Source organism: Haliotis rufescens, unplaced genomic scaffold (assembly GCF_023055435.1).
Source record: "Haliotis rufescens isolate VD_foot unplaced genomic scaffold, xgHalRufe1.0.p SCAF_62, whole genome shotgun sequence".
NCBI lineage: Eukaryota > Metazoa > Mollusca > Gastropoda > Lepetellida > Haliotidae > Haliotis > Haliotis rufescens.
This window is the reverse complement of record NW_025964353.1, coordinates 1284005-1300000: the sequence shown is the minus strand read 5'-3', so window position 1 is coordinate 1300000 and position 15996 is coordinate 1284005. Positions and strand designations below refer to the sequence as shown.

The following is a 15996-nucleotide window of genomic DNA, read 5'->3' as shown; positions in this document are numbered from 1 at the left end:
TTGAATCAAGCCACACAACCTACAGATACGGTACTTGAATCAAGCCACACAACCTACAGATACCGTACTTGAATCAAGCCACACAACCTACAGATACGGTACTTTAATCAAGCCACACAACCTACAGATACGGTACTTGAATCAAGCCACACAACCTACAGATGCCGTACTTGAATCAAGCCACACAACCTACAGATACCGTACTTGAATCAAGCCACACAACCTACAGATACGGTACTTGAATCAAGCCACACAACCTACAGATACGGTACTTGAATCAAGCCACACAACCTACAGATACCGTACTTGAATCAAGCCACACAACCTACAGATACGGTACTTGAATCAAGCCACACAACCTACAGATACGGTACTTGAATCAAGCCACACAACCTACAGATACGGTACTTGAATCAAGCCACACAACCTACAGATACCGTACTTGAATCAAGCCACACAACCTACAGATACGGTACTTGAATCAAGCCACACAACCTACAGATACGGTACTTGAATCAAGCCACACAACCTACAGATACCGTACTTGAATCAAGCCACACAACCTACAGATACGGTACTTGAATCAAGCCACACAACCTACAGATACGGTACTTGAATCAAGCCACACAACCTACAGATACGGTACTTGAATCAAGCCACACAACCTACTGATACGGTACTTGAATCAAGCCACACAACCTACAGATACCGTACTTGAATCAAGCCACACAACCTACAGATACCGTACTTGAATCAAGCCACACAACCTACAGATGCCGTACTTGAATCAAGCCACACAACCTACAGATACGGTACTTGAATCAAGCCACACAACCTACAGATACGGTACTTGAATCAAGCCACACAACCTACTGATACGGTACTTGAATCAAGCCACACAACCTACAGATACGGTACTTGAATCAAGCCACACAACCTACAGATACGGTACTTGAATCAAGCCACACAACCTACAGATACCGTACTTGAATCAAGCCACACAACCTACAGATGCCGTACTTGAATCAAGCCACACAACCTACAGATACGGTACTTGAATCAAGCCACACAACCTACAGATAAGGTACTTGAATCAAGCCACACAACCTACTGATACCGTACTTGAATCAAGCCACATAACCTACAGATACGGTACTTGAATCAAGCCACACAACCTACAGATACGGTACTTGAATCAAGCCACACAACCTACTGATACGGTACTTGAATCTAGCCACACAACCTACAGATACCGTACTTGAATCAAGCCACACAACCTACAGATACCGTACTTGAATCAAGCCACACAACCTACAGATACTGTACTTGAATCTAGCCACACAACCTACAGATACGGTACTTGAATCAAGCCACACAACCTACAGATACGGTACTTGAATCAAGCCACACAACCTACTGATACCTCTGCTTGTGGCCTGTTTCCTTAAAATATGATTGTTTTCTTTTTCTCAATAGATACCTACACACTTCTTCAAAGGGAAAAACACAAATTCTTCTGGCCCCCACAAAAGCAAAAGGCACCACTTTAGCCCCTGGTTAATACATGTACTAAGTTTGGATGAAAAATCTTGCTTGGTTTTCAAGTCCTGCTCCGGAAACCAAAACCTGACAGAGGGACAGACAGGCCAGATGATGACTATTAATCCCCTTACATAATATATGCTGGGGGATAAAAATCATCATGAGGATTTTTTTTCATTTCATTCTCATTGTTTCTATCAATAATATGGTGAGGCTTTGATGTTAAATTGTGATATTTTTACGTGTCATCAGTGTGTTGCCTTTGGGCCATGAACAATTGCCATACAGTGATAGTTAATCAATTGTTACCCCCCTTCTCCATTGAATAAAGAATTAAAAATAAATTAATATTGAAATTACATATTGCATCTTTCACTACATATTCATGAAGACACCTCCTCGACTATACGGTTGTGTTTCACAATTAGCAAGAGCATCAAATTAGAATTAGAAAACAGAAGCTTAGTACGGAAACTGCCACAATGGGGACCCAAATACTGCCGTTGATCCGCACTTTTAGCAATATTCCAGCAATATCAGGGTGGGGGTCACCAGAAATGGGCTTAACACACTGTACCCATGTGGGGAACCGAACCCGGGTCTTCAGCATAATGAACGCTTTAATTACCAGGCGGCCCCACTGCCCTAACAAGCCGAGGATGTGATTGAAAGGGACATGATTAAATAACCAATATCGATTTCTATATTTCAATATGTACTTGTCACTTTGAAAACAAAACAAATGTGTTTCGTCCAAAAAGAAATATACATGATACCATTCATAAACTTGGTACTGTATATGGAAATATATGATTGGTGGTGTTTAATTATTTTCAAGGTGAATATATTTGGTACTGTGTAATGTACGTCCAAATGGATGGACATTGCATGGGTGCTAGGAGTCTTAAAAATATAGGTTTCTAATAGTACCGTATTCGACGTAATAAGCGCCCTGCTCTAATAAGCGCCCACGGCGATATTTGCTAATATATTGGCAAGTGAACAGTCCCAATTAGCACCCCTTCCGATTGATCAGTGTACACAAGACTTATTTAGTTGTGCATAATACGCACTGGTGTGTTATATGCAGGGGTCCGGAAACCGTCATATGCGCCGGACATGTCTGATTGGGAATCTCAAATGTCCGGTTTAAAATATTGCTTACCGGACATTTAAATTTTTCTGTCCGGACATTTTAAAAAGTATTGTCCGGACATTCTTAAATTTTGACCGGACATGATCAACAGTTAGGACTGAGCAGTTTCTGTCTGCAGTTGTAACACAATGAAGATTATTTACACTGACAAGCTTTGTTTGTTTGATTGCTGTAAATACATCATACCTACATGATAGTCCAATCGGTCAATCACTGTAATAGGCAATAAACTGAGTTGACACTGATTAATCGAGGATTAATTACTGAGAACATCTTGTTAATTTGAGTGAAAGGTGTTTACAACTGTACATAAATACCTTGCATCATCGATGTACCTCATTATCCTCACAATGCTACGATACGTAACCTCAGACAAGTAGCGAAAGCGTGCCGACAGCCAGTCGACCGATGCAGATCAGTCGAGCGGATCTGCCAAACCCTCAAAGTCTGGACGATCATTTGTAAGTTGTGGCTAACGACTTTCACTTGGTTGACATTCAATGAGGATTTGCAGATTTTATTGTTTTCAGTAGCTAGTCGTATATTGAATCTTGATTGACCGCCATTTTGCTTTCTGTGACGATCGATATCATTTTTTTATGGTCAATAATTAAGTACAGATGAAAAAAGTATTCAAATAACTATTCCTATCAATGATATTTTAGTATTTGTGATTTTATTATCTGTCTTGTTTTTAAATAATCTTTAGTTTAAAAAAAAAACTTTTCCCGTGAGGTCACGTGATAACCAAATATGGTATAATAGTCTCGATCCAAATGTTACAACGCGTACACTTGAGCAGACTCATGAATATAACTCATGAATATTAATTAGACCATTCACTACGTTAACAGTTCGTTATTATAACAGAAACAAACGTATGTTTTCCATGTATATCTAAAATGATATTATTTGTTATTAATTGTCCGGTGAATTAACAATTTAAATTGAAACAATTCATAATTCATCATATTATCAATACGTAACAACTTGTAATGTGTGTGAAAAGTTGTCCTAAAATACACTATTTGAAGGGGGCGTGGCCTAAATGCAAATGTCCGATTGGGATTTTAAATTTTCCGGACCCCTGGTTATATGCACCATTAATTATGGGCATTTAAATTATGGAAAATATATCTGTCGTGTATAATCGGACAGACTTTTCTTTTGTATCATATTAGGCTGTCAGCATAAACCACAATATTAACGATCTTTCAACTCCGTTTTTCTTTCTTTACAAAACTAAATTTTAATAAGAGCCCCCTTTTTCTAATTTTGAGAGCACCCTGGGTGTTTATTATGTCGAATACGGTATTACATTTATATAATATTGTCAGTTATGTCTGTGACATTAACACAGGAAGCTGCAAACATCACATACACCTGTTGTGGTATTTTACAGTCTGGAATGGTCAAATTCATTTCTTTTCTGGACAGATCCCTAGGTCCTGCTTTCATTCCATGTGTGTAATAATTAAATAATTAACAACGCCAAACAATGTACAAATAAATTATAAAGGACAATATATGCATGGACCTTCTAATATACTGATGAAGCTTTGATATTGTATAGGTAACATAGCTCTGCACTGATAACACTGGGATGCTACCATGCTACCATGAGGAAAACAGAGCCCAAGGCTCTGCAGCTCACCTGCCTGTGTCTGAAACAGATGTACTGGGATAGAAATGTGTATTTCTTTTTTAGTGGGACATTCAGTCTTGACATTGAATATGTTGAATGGCATTTCATCAAGTCTAGATAATAAACACATGTAATTTTAATTGGTAGGCCCCTTCCTTTTAATTGAGATTGATAAGACCCCATAGCTGACTCATTTTGATGAAAAGCATGGGTACTGGGCCCTAGTCTGATCTCACAACAAGTATTAGTACTGTGGCCTCGTCTGATCTTACAAGTATCAGTACTGGGGCTTAGTCTAATCTGACAACAAGCATTAGTACTGGGTACTTGTCTGATCTGACAACAAGAATGAGTACTGGGGTTCAGTCTGATCTGATAAGCATTTGTACTGAGTCCTTGTCTGATCGGAGAACAAGTATTAGTACTGGGGTTCAATCTGTTCTGACAACAAGTATTAGTACTGGGGTTTAATCTGTTCTGACAACAAGTATTAGTACTGGGGTTCAGTCTGATCTGACAACTATAAGTACTGTGGCTCAGTCTGATCTGAAAACAAGTATTAGTACTGCGGTTCAGTCTGATATGACAGCAAGTATTAGTATACTCGGACCCCGTGGTACCGCGGCATTCATCGTATCGCGGCATTTGTGATTTCCGGTAGTTCACGCGGGACACACCTCTTAGCGGGTGTCTATTAATGCTAATCAATAACCAGGAAGTGCTCACTTCGTAAACAATTTCAATTTCAATTTCCTCGGAATGTTCCGTCTGCTGTAAGTAAGGAGTTATTAATGCAATGATACTTACTTCTGGCATCTTTTTTAAAATTGCCTTACCCCCATCTATCAATGGCCAACGATATAACCCGCAGTTCCCCAGGTAAACTTTCTCTATCGACCTGAACTAGATCATCTGCATATTCATGGCGAGTAATAAGGTAACGGAAGTTACATAGCCTGCACATTTTTTCCTGCTCTGTGCCAAGAATCTATTGGGAGATCATAAGGGCCATAATGCCAAACTTAGAAATACGTTCTTCACTAGAAGCCAAAAGATAAATACATACTTTGGGCATACTAGGAGTGCTTTTCATAGATTTATTGTTGACTTTTAACATTTTTCCATTTTATGACAAATTATTGTCATCCAATGTTTTTTTTGAAAAAAATCTAAGAATATATCTCTTCTGATATTTTGTTGTTGATTTTTTAAATATTTTTCTCTTACTTTTCGGTAAATATGCATTGAATACCTATTACTGATAACACATTTAGAATTTTACTTGTGCTGCCTTTGCACTTGTCAGGACAAATCACTGATATCTGGCATGATCATACTAAGTGGTTGGCAGAATTATGTCCTCCTTTTGTCCAATTCGGAGCTCCATACACAACTTTTCTCTGTACAGCGATATGATGGAGTTCTCTCCCTTGTCAAACTGATCGTGAGGCCCGGCTTTTGCTCGGAGCAACTAATGTAAATAATGAATTTTTATCAGTAAAATATACATTGTTAGATAAAATAAATGACATCTGATAAAGAGAAAATGAATAATCAGTGAGCGCATTTTGTTCCGTTTAGCGTGCATGACCGCGATACCCCGAGGTTGCAGGCTACTGGGCTCAGTCTGCATCTGACAAGTACTAGTATTGAGGGTCCAGTCTGATCTGACAAGTATTAGTATTGGGGTTCTGTCTGATCTAACAAGTATTAGTACTGGGGTTTAGTCTGATATGACAAGTATTAGTATTGGGGTCTAGTCAGATCTGACAAGTATTAGTACTGGGGTTCTGTCTGATCTGACAAGTATTAGTCTTGGGGTTCAGTCTGATCTGACAAGTATTAGTACTGGGATTTAGTCTGATATGACAAGTATTAGTATTGGGGTCTAGTCAGATCTGACAAGTATTAGTACTGGGGTTCAGTCTGATCTGACAAGTATTAGTACTGGGGTCTAGTCTGATCTGGCAAGTATTAGTATTGAGGGTCTAGTCCGATCTGACAAGTATTAGTACTGGGATTTAGTCTGATATGACAAGTATTAGTATTGGGGTCTAATCAGATCTGACAAGTATTAGTACTGGGGTTCTGTCTGATCTGACAAGTATTAGTACTGGGGTTCAGTCCGATCTGACAAGTATTAGTACTAGGGCTCAGTCCGATCTGACAAGTATTAGTACTTGGCCTCGTCTGATCTGCCAAGTATTAGTATTGAGGGTCTAGACCGATCTGACAACAAGTCTTACCTAATGAAGGCCAGGAGCACAATGAGGATGAGGCTGACAAGCCAGCCGGCCTGCTGGAAGGCAGCAGGCATAGTGAGGGCACCTGTTCCCACTATCAGGTTGAATATGTACACCAGGCCCACCTGAAAGTCACAAGAAGTCTGCCAAGGAAGGAAAGTACAGGTCCCACAGCTGTTTTACAAGTGGCCATATAGCAAGATGAGCACATTGAATTCTTCACAATTTTTCAAGTTATTAACATAGATCATGAGACCTGTAATTAGGGCCCTTTGTAACCAACTCTAAAGTTACAGATTTATAAAAACATATTTCAAAAATATTATGGAACATGTTCAAATGGCAGACAAGTCTTTTTGTCTTTCTGCTAGTTTCAATCTTCTAACACATACTTTAAGGACATAAGTATGTTTAAATAAAAGAAAAGGATTTTTTGAAATTCAAGACATTTTGTTTGTTTGTTTGTTGTTTAACGCCACACTCAGCAATATTCCAGCTATATGATGGCGGTCTGTAAATAATCGAGTCTGGACAAGACAATCCAGTGATTGACAGAAATTCAAGAGAAAGCAAACAATCAGCAAATCTGTTACCCAAAAAGTATTTTTGACCATAATTAATACTGTCTTCAACTAAACAGAGCTCCAGAAATGCTGCATATTTTGGTAAATTAAGCAAAATAGATAACCATTACCCCATTGGTTTCTACATACAAATATCCAAGAAAATGTTCCAAAACCCCTAAGTATAAGCACACTGTGTCATTACCCACAGTTGCCTTTTCCACTTGTGTACCTGTATTGTTTACAGACCTTTAGCTACTCAGTGTTAATCCGACATGTATATCACTGGAGTGAGTTTATGTGACCTAAGTTACACACTGGGGCAGAACATGGACAGAGACAGATTAGAAGTCACCTGTAACAGCACCAGCGGTAGAAATTGGCAGTCTTGTAGTACTTTCAAAACTGCCCAGTAGGTAAGGTATCATAAGGACCAGAAGAAATTTGCCACTTTTAAGGTTTCTACTATATATTATCATTATAAGGTTTGTGGACTAAAAACGTTAGTTTCTACCACTGAGCATTCTGAGCAGGGTTAAGACAAATGTTAACTCATTTGTGTAATTATACCGAGTAGGCTGGTCCCAAGAGACCAAACGTTTACTGAATAATCAGAGCAAACTGTTAATAGTCAAAGTGCATGATTACTTGTGAGTAAAAATACTCCATGCCTCAAAAATTATCTCGAGCCCTGTCGAAATCGTCTTTGTAAATAACAGTGACAAACCCTTTCCATATTCATAAGAAATCTCTGGTAAAAGCGGACTTGGTTGTATCATGTGCATGTGTTTCTGAACCACTATCACCAAAGGCTGGAGCTGCTGGAATATTGCTCGGCATAAAGGGAAAGTTGAAGTCATCCTTCTTGTCACCCCTCTTGTCATACAGTCTTGTGGAGAACTTTTCGTTGCTCTGAATATTTATGCATAGATCTAAATATGAAACAGACGAGGCATCTCACTGGTCTCCTTAATCTCTAGTTCAGGTGCCGTTGTACAAAACAACCTTTGTTCTTAGACTGTCGTAAATCTATGTTAAGGTATGGGAGTAACGACAACCTTAGCACTAAGATAGCTCTGTACAACAGCATCCTGGCAAGTAAATAAGTGGGGTGAGTGAGTTGTGTTTAATGCTGCTTTTAAAGGGCAAGTTCACATGGAAATGAACCTATTTTTCTTGTACTTTTTCCACATTAAAAGTGTTAACCTAGAAGTGTCATAGACAAAAATATAAAAATATCACAATTAATCAACATAATTTTCGCATTAAAGCTATTTATATTTTTCACATTTACCAAGTGTTCTATTTCCATAACAAAAACACCATGGCTTATGCCCCTTGCAATATGACGTCATTGGTGCCAATTGATAAACATTATGACGTCATCATGCTGTGTTAGAGCCGCTTCACGTGGTGTAGGTACAGGTGTGTGATTCTTGCGTCTCAGATGCCAGCTAGCATAGTGTTATGCTGAGTCACCACTGCGCCGGAGTGTGTCGTAGGCCATGTTGTTTTACCGCAAACTGGTACTTGATATCTTTTGCGTTGAGAATAGACAGGGACCCAGTTGAATTGGCACCAATTATGTCATAATCTAAGGGGGATAACTCAGGCCTGTTCAGCTCAAAAAACGAAGGCCTCATAACGGCATATCATTTTCACACTATTGTGAGCTTCCTACTTTCACTGTGAAAAAATGAGTGTATATTTTCAAACACAGATACTAACTAATTCTAAAATTGCGTTTTGTTTAGAAAAAGAAAGAAAGTAACTTTTGCGTGTACACTTCCCCTTTAACAGTATTCCAGTTATATCACGGTGTGTCAGCTTAATGTGGGAGGAAAGCTCGAAGTGATGCAGGTCTCAGACATTTACCACTTCGGTGAAACCCACGAGCATGGGTATGGTGCTGACAAACCTAGAAACATAATCGGGGCGAACCAGGAATAAATAAGTGGAAGGGAATTGACTCCATTGTATTTGATGGTAAGTGAATGTAAATAAATTTTGATGAAGGACTTATTCGTGTTCAAATAATAGAGAAATCTTTCCTGCAGACCGCTAAAACACATACAGTTGACACGCTATATCCTTAACCTATACCATATATATTCAGAAGTCTGTGCATTTCAAACTTTAATTACTGTAATGCGCTTTTTTAATTACTACATGTGCACATTTGTTCTTTCAGTTTGTGCTACAGACTGTAGTAATGAACATATGCCACACACTGCCAAAAATAGCCACTGACGGTCACCTGACTTCCTGCCTTACCCATAAGTAACCATGTGATAAAAACTCAATGATGATGTTTAACATTAACAAAATGGAAATTTCTAGAAAAGTGCACTTTGAAATATTGGTCATTACTGCAAGTAATATAATCATTTACGCCTATAGTTGTTTTCACTTTAAAAGTATTAGACTAGAACACCATGAACACATGCAGCCATTTTAATCGCGATATTTCGTGATTCCATTTCAAGTGGCAACAACAAAACATTACAACCAGTAATTGCTAATCATGATAACTGCTGTTACTGGTCGTTTGGCTGACAGAACATTAGTATTTTGTTTGTTCACTGAACATACATGAATAATCGCAGGTGTTACATTATCATCATCATCATCACGTGTTAAGTAAATAATTCTAGTAACCAGTATTCATAATGCAAATGATAAACATTTTAACTGACTCAACTGTGGAGTTTTGCACATGTGCCAGCCCAGTGTAAATTATTCAAATGAGACACTAATTCTATTCAGATGACAGCAGCACACAGACATACAACTGAGTACTTTCCTGAAATAAAATGTAACAGGTGAATACAGAACAAATGCAAACACTACTGATTAATAAGAGCAATTATCTAAATGTTGGTGATAACAGAGAGGTTTGACATACACCAACATCCTGCTCCTGGCCATTTACATTCCATCCCTCTTCTATTCCATATCATTCTGTATTTTTTGGATAGTTTATTTTAGAGAATAATAAAACAGCAACAACTCGGGCACATCTGCCAGGACACAGGTAGATCAAATACCCTAGTGATCAACAATCGCATTAAATTCCCTTGGATTTCAGTGTCATTTTATTGCAGAAACGCAATAATAACGTAATGAAAATATTGAATTAATTCCCTATATTCACATGATGTTACAGAATCCGGAGCCATATGTTTGCAGGAGTATTAATTCCTATTTCATTATCATACGATTTTTCTGATAATGGGCTTGGTATTCTTTTGTGACATTCATAATTCAGAGGTCATTCAGAGGTCATGATAGTGATGCAGCTCAAACCTACAATGAACCTCATCTCCAAGGCCTGACTTTCCCCTTTCGGGGGGTTTACCGATTTTGTTAGTGAAAAATGTGGCCACTAGGTCCCAAAAATCAATATATGCATTTGTAGCAGGGCGTGGAGTCATCCCACAGATGACATCCTTACCTTGTCAGATGGCTGACGGGGTTAACCTCTTTGGTCATGTGGTCAAGGCGTCCGACCTGTGGTCAGAAGGTCCATGGTTCGAATCCCAACACGGGAATCGAAAATTTTATGGCCGCTACATTGGCGCCCAATGTGGGGCTGAGCAGGTTCATATTAAATTTGAGCAAAATAAGCCTCAGTACCCTACTATGCGGCCCGGGACGTGCCTTCTGTTGATGGGGGAGTATGTACCAGGGCATGGAGTCATCCCACAGATGACATCCTTACCTCCTCAGCCTGTTGACGGGGTTAACCCCTTTAGTCATGTGGACAAGGCGTCCGACCTCGGATCAGAAGGTCTGTGGTTCGAATCCCATCACGAAACTCGGAAAATTTATGGCCGCTACACATTGTACAGGTTTTTTTAATCATCTTAAAGTTTGATTTGGATTGGTAATGCTATGATAATCTTTTAATTACAATTTGGCCTGATCTGGGTCCTAATGAAGCTAATATCTGACAGCAACATTTAAGTTTTATGGATTGTAGTTTTGACAGTTTAAGGTTTAAAAATTAAACAATAGTTATCATTGTTAATAATTCTAGGAATACTACCTCTATTACATCATAGCCAAATTCCTGTATTTTGGCTGCAATCATAATAAACTTGACTTTCAGATTTTTAACACAAGTCCTCTTCACTGTCAACTATACAACAAACAGTTGTTCCCGCAATAGCACTCAATCAGCCAAAAGTGCTCACGTACGTGAAGGCGGGAGAAACCTCACTTCTTTCCAAACATCAACCAACTTGAGGCAGACGCTTGGGGAGGTTGGGGGGAGTGCTTCTGATGTAATAGAGGTAGTATTCTTAGAATTCTTAACAATGATAACTATTGTTTGATAATTTTTATAAATCCTCTACCTCTATTACATCTTGCCAGAATATACCAGAGAGAAGGCAGGGTCTGCCTCTAGTACACTCCCTGTATTGTTGACACCAACTCCTATAACTTCCTGTGATTCCTGCATATAAATCTTGTTCAAATCAGAAGTACATCCATTGATTTACTTCTAGAGGACTTGAAAATTGTACAGTGGAATAATCAGTCAATATGTGATGCTGACGTCACTTCCAGCCTTTTACTTCAGGTAATTTGAAGTCTAAATGACATCATTTCCATTTTATGACATTATTTCCGGTTCTTATGATGTCATATATGAGGTCACTTTTGGTTTTGATGTCACTTCTGGTCTCATTTCCCTTCCGATTGTGACATCACTTCCTGTCATTCAGTTAACACTCTAATTGTAAGGATACATGATACTTCTAAGATACACTCAGTAGCTGAGGAAAAGGTGTACTCACCTTCTGATGCTGCTGGTGAAAAATCCTCGAACTCCCCCCCATCCTTCCTTTTTTTCATTTGAAGGGAGGAAAAACTATTGTCCTGTGCTGCAACGATAGGGCCCAGAGAGTAGGGCCCAGGGAGTAGGACCAAGAGAGTAGGGCCCAAAGAGTAGATCCACGCAAGATCAAGCTGTATGTCATGTAGGTAAAAGCTAGTAAAGATGTTCTGCGACCCCCACTGACAGCTTGCAACCACTAGGGCTCTAATTTCATGGGCAGAACACGATCCTAGCAGGGGAGAAGTTTGGGCCTGACGATAACTTGAGGCTTTGGTGGACTTAAGCCATTCGGCTACTGTAGATTTGGTGATGTCTTAGTCGGAATGCGTTTTACACGAGGTAAAGAATCTCTTCCGACCTCATTGATGAGGATCCGTAGCAGCCAGGTAGAACCTGAGAGCTCTACAGGACACAACAGATGATCCGTATGATCTATAGCTCATCCTAACATTGGCATGGTGCAATGTCTGTGACCCAGGGGACCAGTGGTAGTAACTTGGTTCTTTGCCACAAATTCCGGAAGAGATCTTAAAGGGATAGGGGTCCAGTCAGGAGCATAAGTAACACTAGAATAGTCCAGTTCTAGATCTCGACATGGAGGTAGTGGGAGAGAATCTTCCATCAGTAGATTCCGAAGTCTGGGAAACCACAGCCTGTTGGGACAGATTGGGGCGATCAGAATGATGGGAGAGTCTGTGAGTTCTACTTTTTGAATCACCTTGTCTAGGAGAGACCATGGAGGGAATGTGTTAGCGAAGAGATCTGCCAAATTCATCGACAGGCTTCGATCTGTAATGCCCTGAGCTCTGGTACTGGACTGACCTAAATTGGCCAATGATTCAGGCAAGTCGCAAACAGATCCAGGTGTGCAGTTACCCATATTGACATGTTCCAGGAGAAGATGTCTGGATGGAGTGTCCATTTCGAGGCTACAATCCTTTTTCAAAATACTGAGTTCGCTGGAGGGGTGTGTGCATTATACTTGGGTGCGCACTATACTCAAGAAAATAAGGTATCCATGTAGACGAACCAGATGGAGATGGGCAAAACTGATGAGTGGTGCTGTTATTCTGGTGAATGACCACGGCGCAATCAAGATCATGAACAGGAGAACTCTGAACTCATACTGACAGTCATTTACTGCAAAGCAGAGATATATTTGTGATGACTGATGGATCGGCACGTGGAGATAGGCATCTTGTAGACCGATACTGAAAAGCCAATCTCCTTGCCTTAGTGTTGAGCATAGTTTCTTGACAGATTCCAGATGGAATCTTGGGGGAGGGATCAGGAAGAATTTGTTTATCTTCTTCAGATAAATAAACCTCCTCACTTTGGCTGCCCTTAGTTTTGCTCCTTGCAGATGGAAGCGGTGACCCCGGGGTTGGGACAAAAGAAGTGGATGGTTCCGTAGTTTTGGATACAACATTTAGGATCCAGTGGTCGGGATGTAATCAGCTTCCAGTTGGTGGCGTATAACAACCGCCTTGAAACCTCTTCTGCTCGAACCAATTTGAATCTGATTGGTATTGAGAACGATCTGTTCATTGGAAGGGTTGAGAGGATTCCTTGCTAGAAGGAATAACATTTTCCTAGCTGGTTCTCGGAAGGAAGAGTCTCTGGATTGGACTCTTGGTTATTTAGATGATTCATGAGCTTTGACTGCTAAGTTGATTGCAGACTAGGGAAATCTCTCAGTCATGTCTTGTCTGACCTCATCCACAATCTTCCCAAGTTGATTGTAAATAGGCAGGTGTGGCAGCCTGCATATTCCGGTATTTGTGAGGGCATAGGTTGGAGGCAGGTGTGGCAGTCTGCATATTCCGGCATTTGAGAGGGCATAGATTGGAGGCAGGTGTGGCAGCCTGCATATTCCGGTATTTGAGAGGGCATAGATTGGAGGCAGGTGTGGCAGCCTGCATATTCCGGCATTTGAGAGGGCACAGGTTGGAGGCAGGTGTGGCAGCCGGCATATTCCGGCATTTGTGAGGGCAGAGGTTGGAGGCAGGTGTGGCAGCCGGCATATTCCGGCATTTGTGAGGGCAGAGGTTGGAGGCAGGTGTGGCAGCCTGCATATTCCGGTATTTGTGAGGGCATAGGTTGGAGGCAGGTGTGGCAGCCTGCATATTCCGGCATTTGAGAGGGCATAGGTTGGAGGCAGGTGTGGCAGCCTGCATATTCCGGTATTTGTGAGGGCATAGGTTGGAGGCAGGTGTGGCAGTCTGCATATTCCGGCATTTGAGAGGGCATGGATTGGAGGCAGGTGTGGCAGTCTGCATATTCTGGTATTTGTGAGGGCATAGGTTGGAGGCAGGTGTGGCAGTCTGCATATTCCGGCATTTGAGAGGGCATAGATTGGAGGCAGGTGTGGCAGCCTGCATATTCCGGTATTTGAGAGGGCATAGATTGGAGGCAGGTGTGGCAGCCTGCATATTCCGGCATTTGAGAGGGCACAGGTTGGAGGCAGGTGTGGCAGCCGGCATATTCCGGCATTTGAGAGGGTATAGGTTGGAGGCAGGTGTGGCAGCCTGCATATTCTGGCATTTGAGAGGGCATAGGTTGGAGGCAGGTGTGGCAGCCGGCATATTCCGGTATTTGAGAGGGCATAGGGTGGAGGCAGGTGTGGCAACCTGCATATTCCGGCATTTGAGAGGGCATAGGTTGGAGGCAGGTGTGGCAGTCTGCATATTCTGGCATTTGAGAGGGCATAGGTTGGAGGCAGGTGTGGCAGCCTGCATATTCCGGTATTTGAGAAGGCATAGGTTGGAGGCAGGTGTGGCAGCCTGCATATTCCGGTATTTGTGAGGGCATAGGTTGGAGGCAGGTTTGGCAGCCTGCATATTCTGGCATTTGTGAGGGCATAGGTTTGAGGCAGGTGTGTCATGAAATGGTGTTGGGAATCCAATAAATACACAAAGGAAAAGGGAGTACTAAACTCCTGCGGAGGTAAATTCTCATCCTCATAACAGCCTTCTTCACTGTCTGGGTGGGAGGGGCGTGGGAGACCCCCGACCGGCAGTCATCCGTCTGGTGAGTAGCAAAGTAGTCACGCGGATCCACGTAGTCTCCGTGCGGGTCATCCTCCAATGGATTCCTGTACGATCTTTGAATGGGTAGACTGTTGCGTCATGCGGTTGGCTGGCTGAACCTGTAGATAGCTGATAATCTGTAAGGTGGTGGAACTGTTTCAGTAACGGTAGACTGACCGTCAGTGAGACCTGTGCGGTCCGTACTTCCCACATGGGAGCCATGTGGTGGCTTATCGGCTGGTTTAGCTGGGCCGTTGGGGAGACCGTGCGGTATCTTGGTGGACGAGCATCCCTAGGGGTTAGGGTGGATGATTGGTTGGGTTCTTTAACCCCATCCAGAGGCCATTTGGCCGTAGCGCTGGCCCTGGTAGACAGACATGGCCAAAAGACGAGTTTTAAAAAGGCCATCTCGGTCTTCTGTTGAGCATATAATTGCTCCAATTGGGCCCTGCGGATGTCGGAAGAAGGAGCCGAACGTACCGTCATCTGAGGAGTGGTCGGTTGATTAGGTGGTGGTGTCAGGTTGAGACTTATGTTGTCAACTTTCTTCTTGGCCGCATCTTTCCTCTTGGCCTTGGTGAGGTACTCCATAAGCTTAGAAAAAGCTTTCTTTAGAGAGGGGAGTGCAGAGCGCACAATGCTTATCTTCTGAACACCCTCTAAGGGCCACAGGACCATATATGGTCCCATCAAAATTACCCTTTTCAACTGTGAATTAAGATGTCAAACACTCAGTGCACAACATTTTAACCATCACCACCCTAATCATGTCAGCTTTAACATTTGGTTTACTCATATTTTCTACAGTGCTACGGATTGAGAAATATGGTGAGATTGGTCAAGTAGTTCCTGCACTTCTTGACATTTTTCCGCCATGTTGAACTTCATGTGAATGACGGCAATTTTTTATTATGCACTCTATCCCATACAAGTAACTATTATAATATCAGATACCGGTAGCCAGTTTGAAAAAGA

General features: G+C 41.3%; 1 protein-coding gene across 1 annotated transcript in view; it reads right to left on the bottom strand.

Moving 5' to 3' along the window:
- LOC124110841 (transmembrane protein 104-like) overlaps positions 1–15996 on the bottom strand; it is a 48728-nt gene that overhangs the window by 26706 nt on the left and 6026 nt on the right. The window contains exon 2 of the mRNA XM_048386907.1: positions 6590–6711. Coding sequence (XP_048242864.1) covers positions 6590–6711 — 122 coding nt within the window. The remainder of the gene's footprint in view (positions 1–6589; positions 6712–15996) is intronic.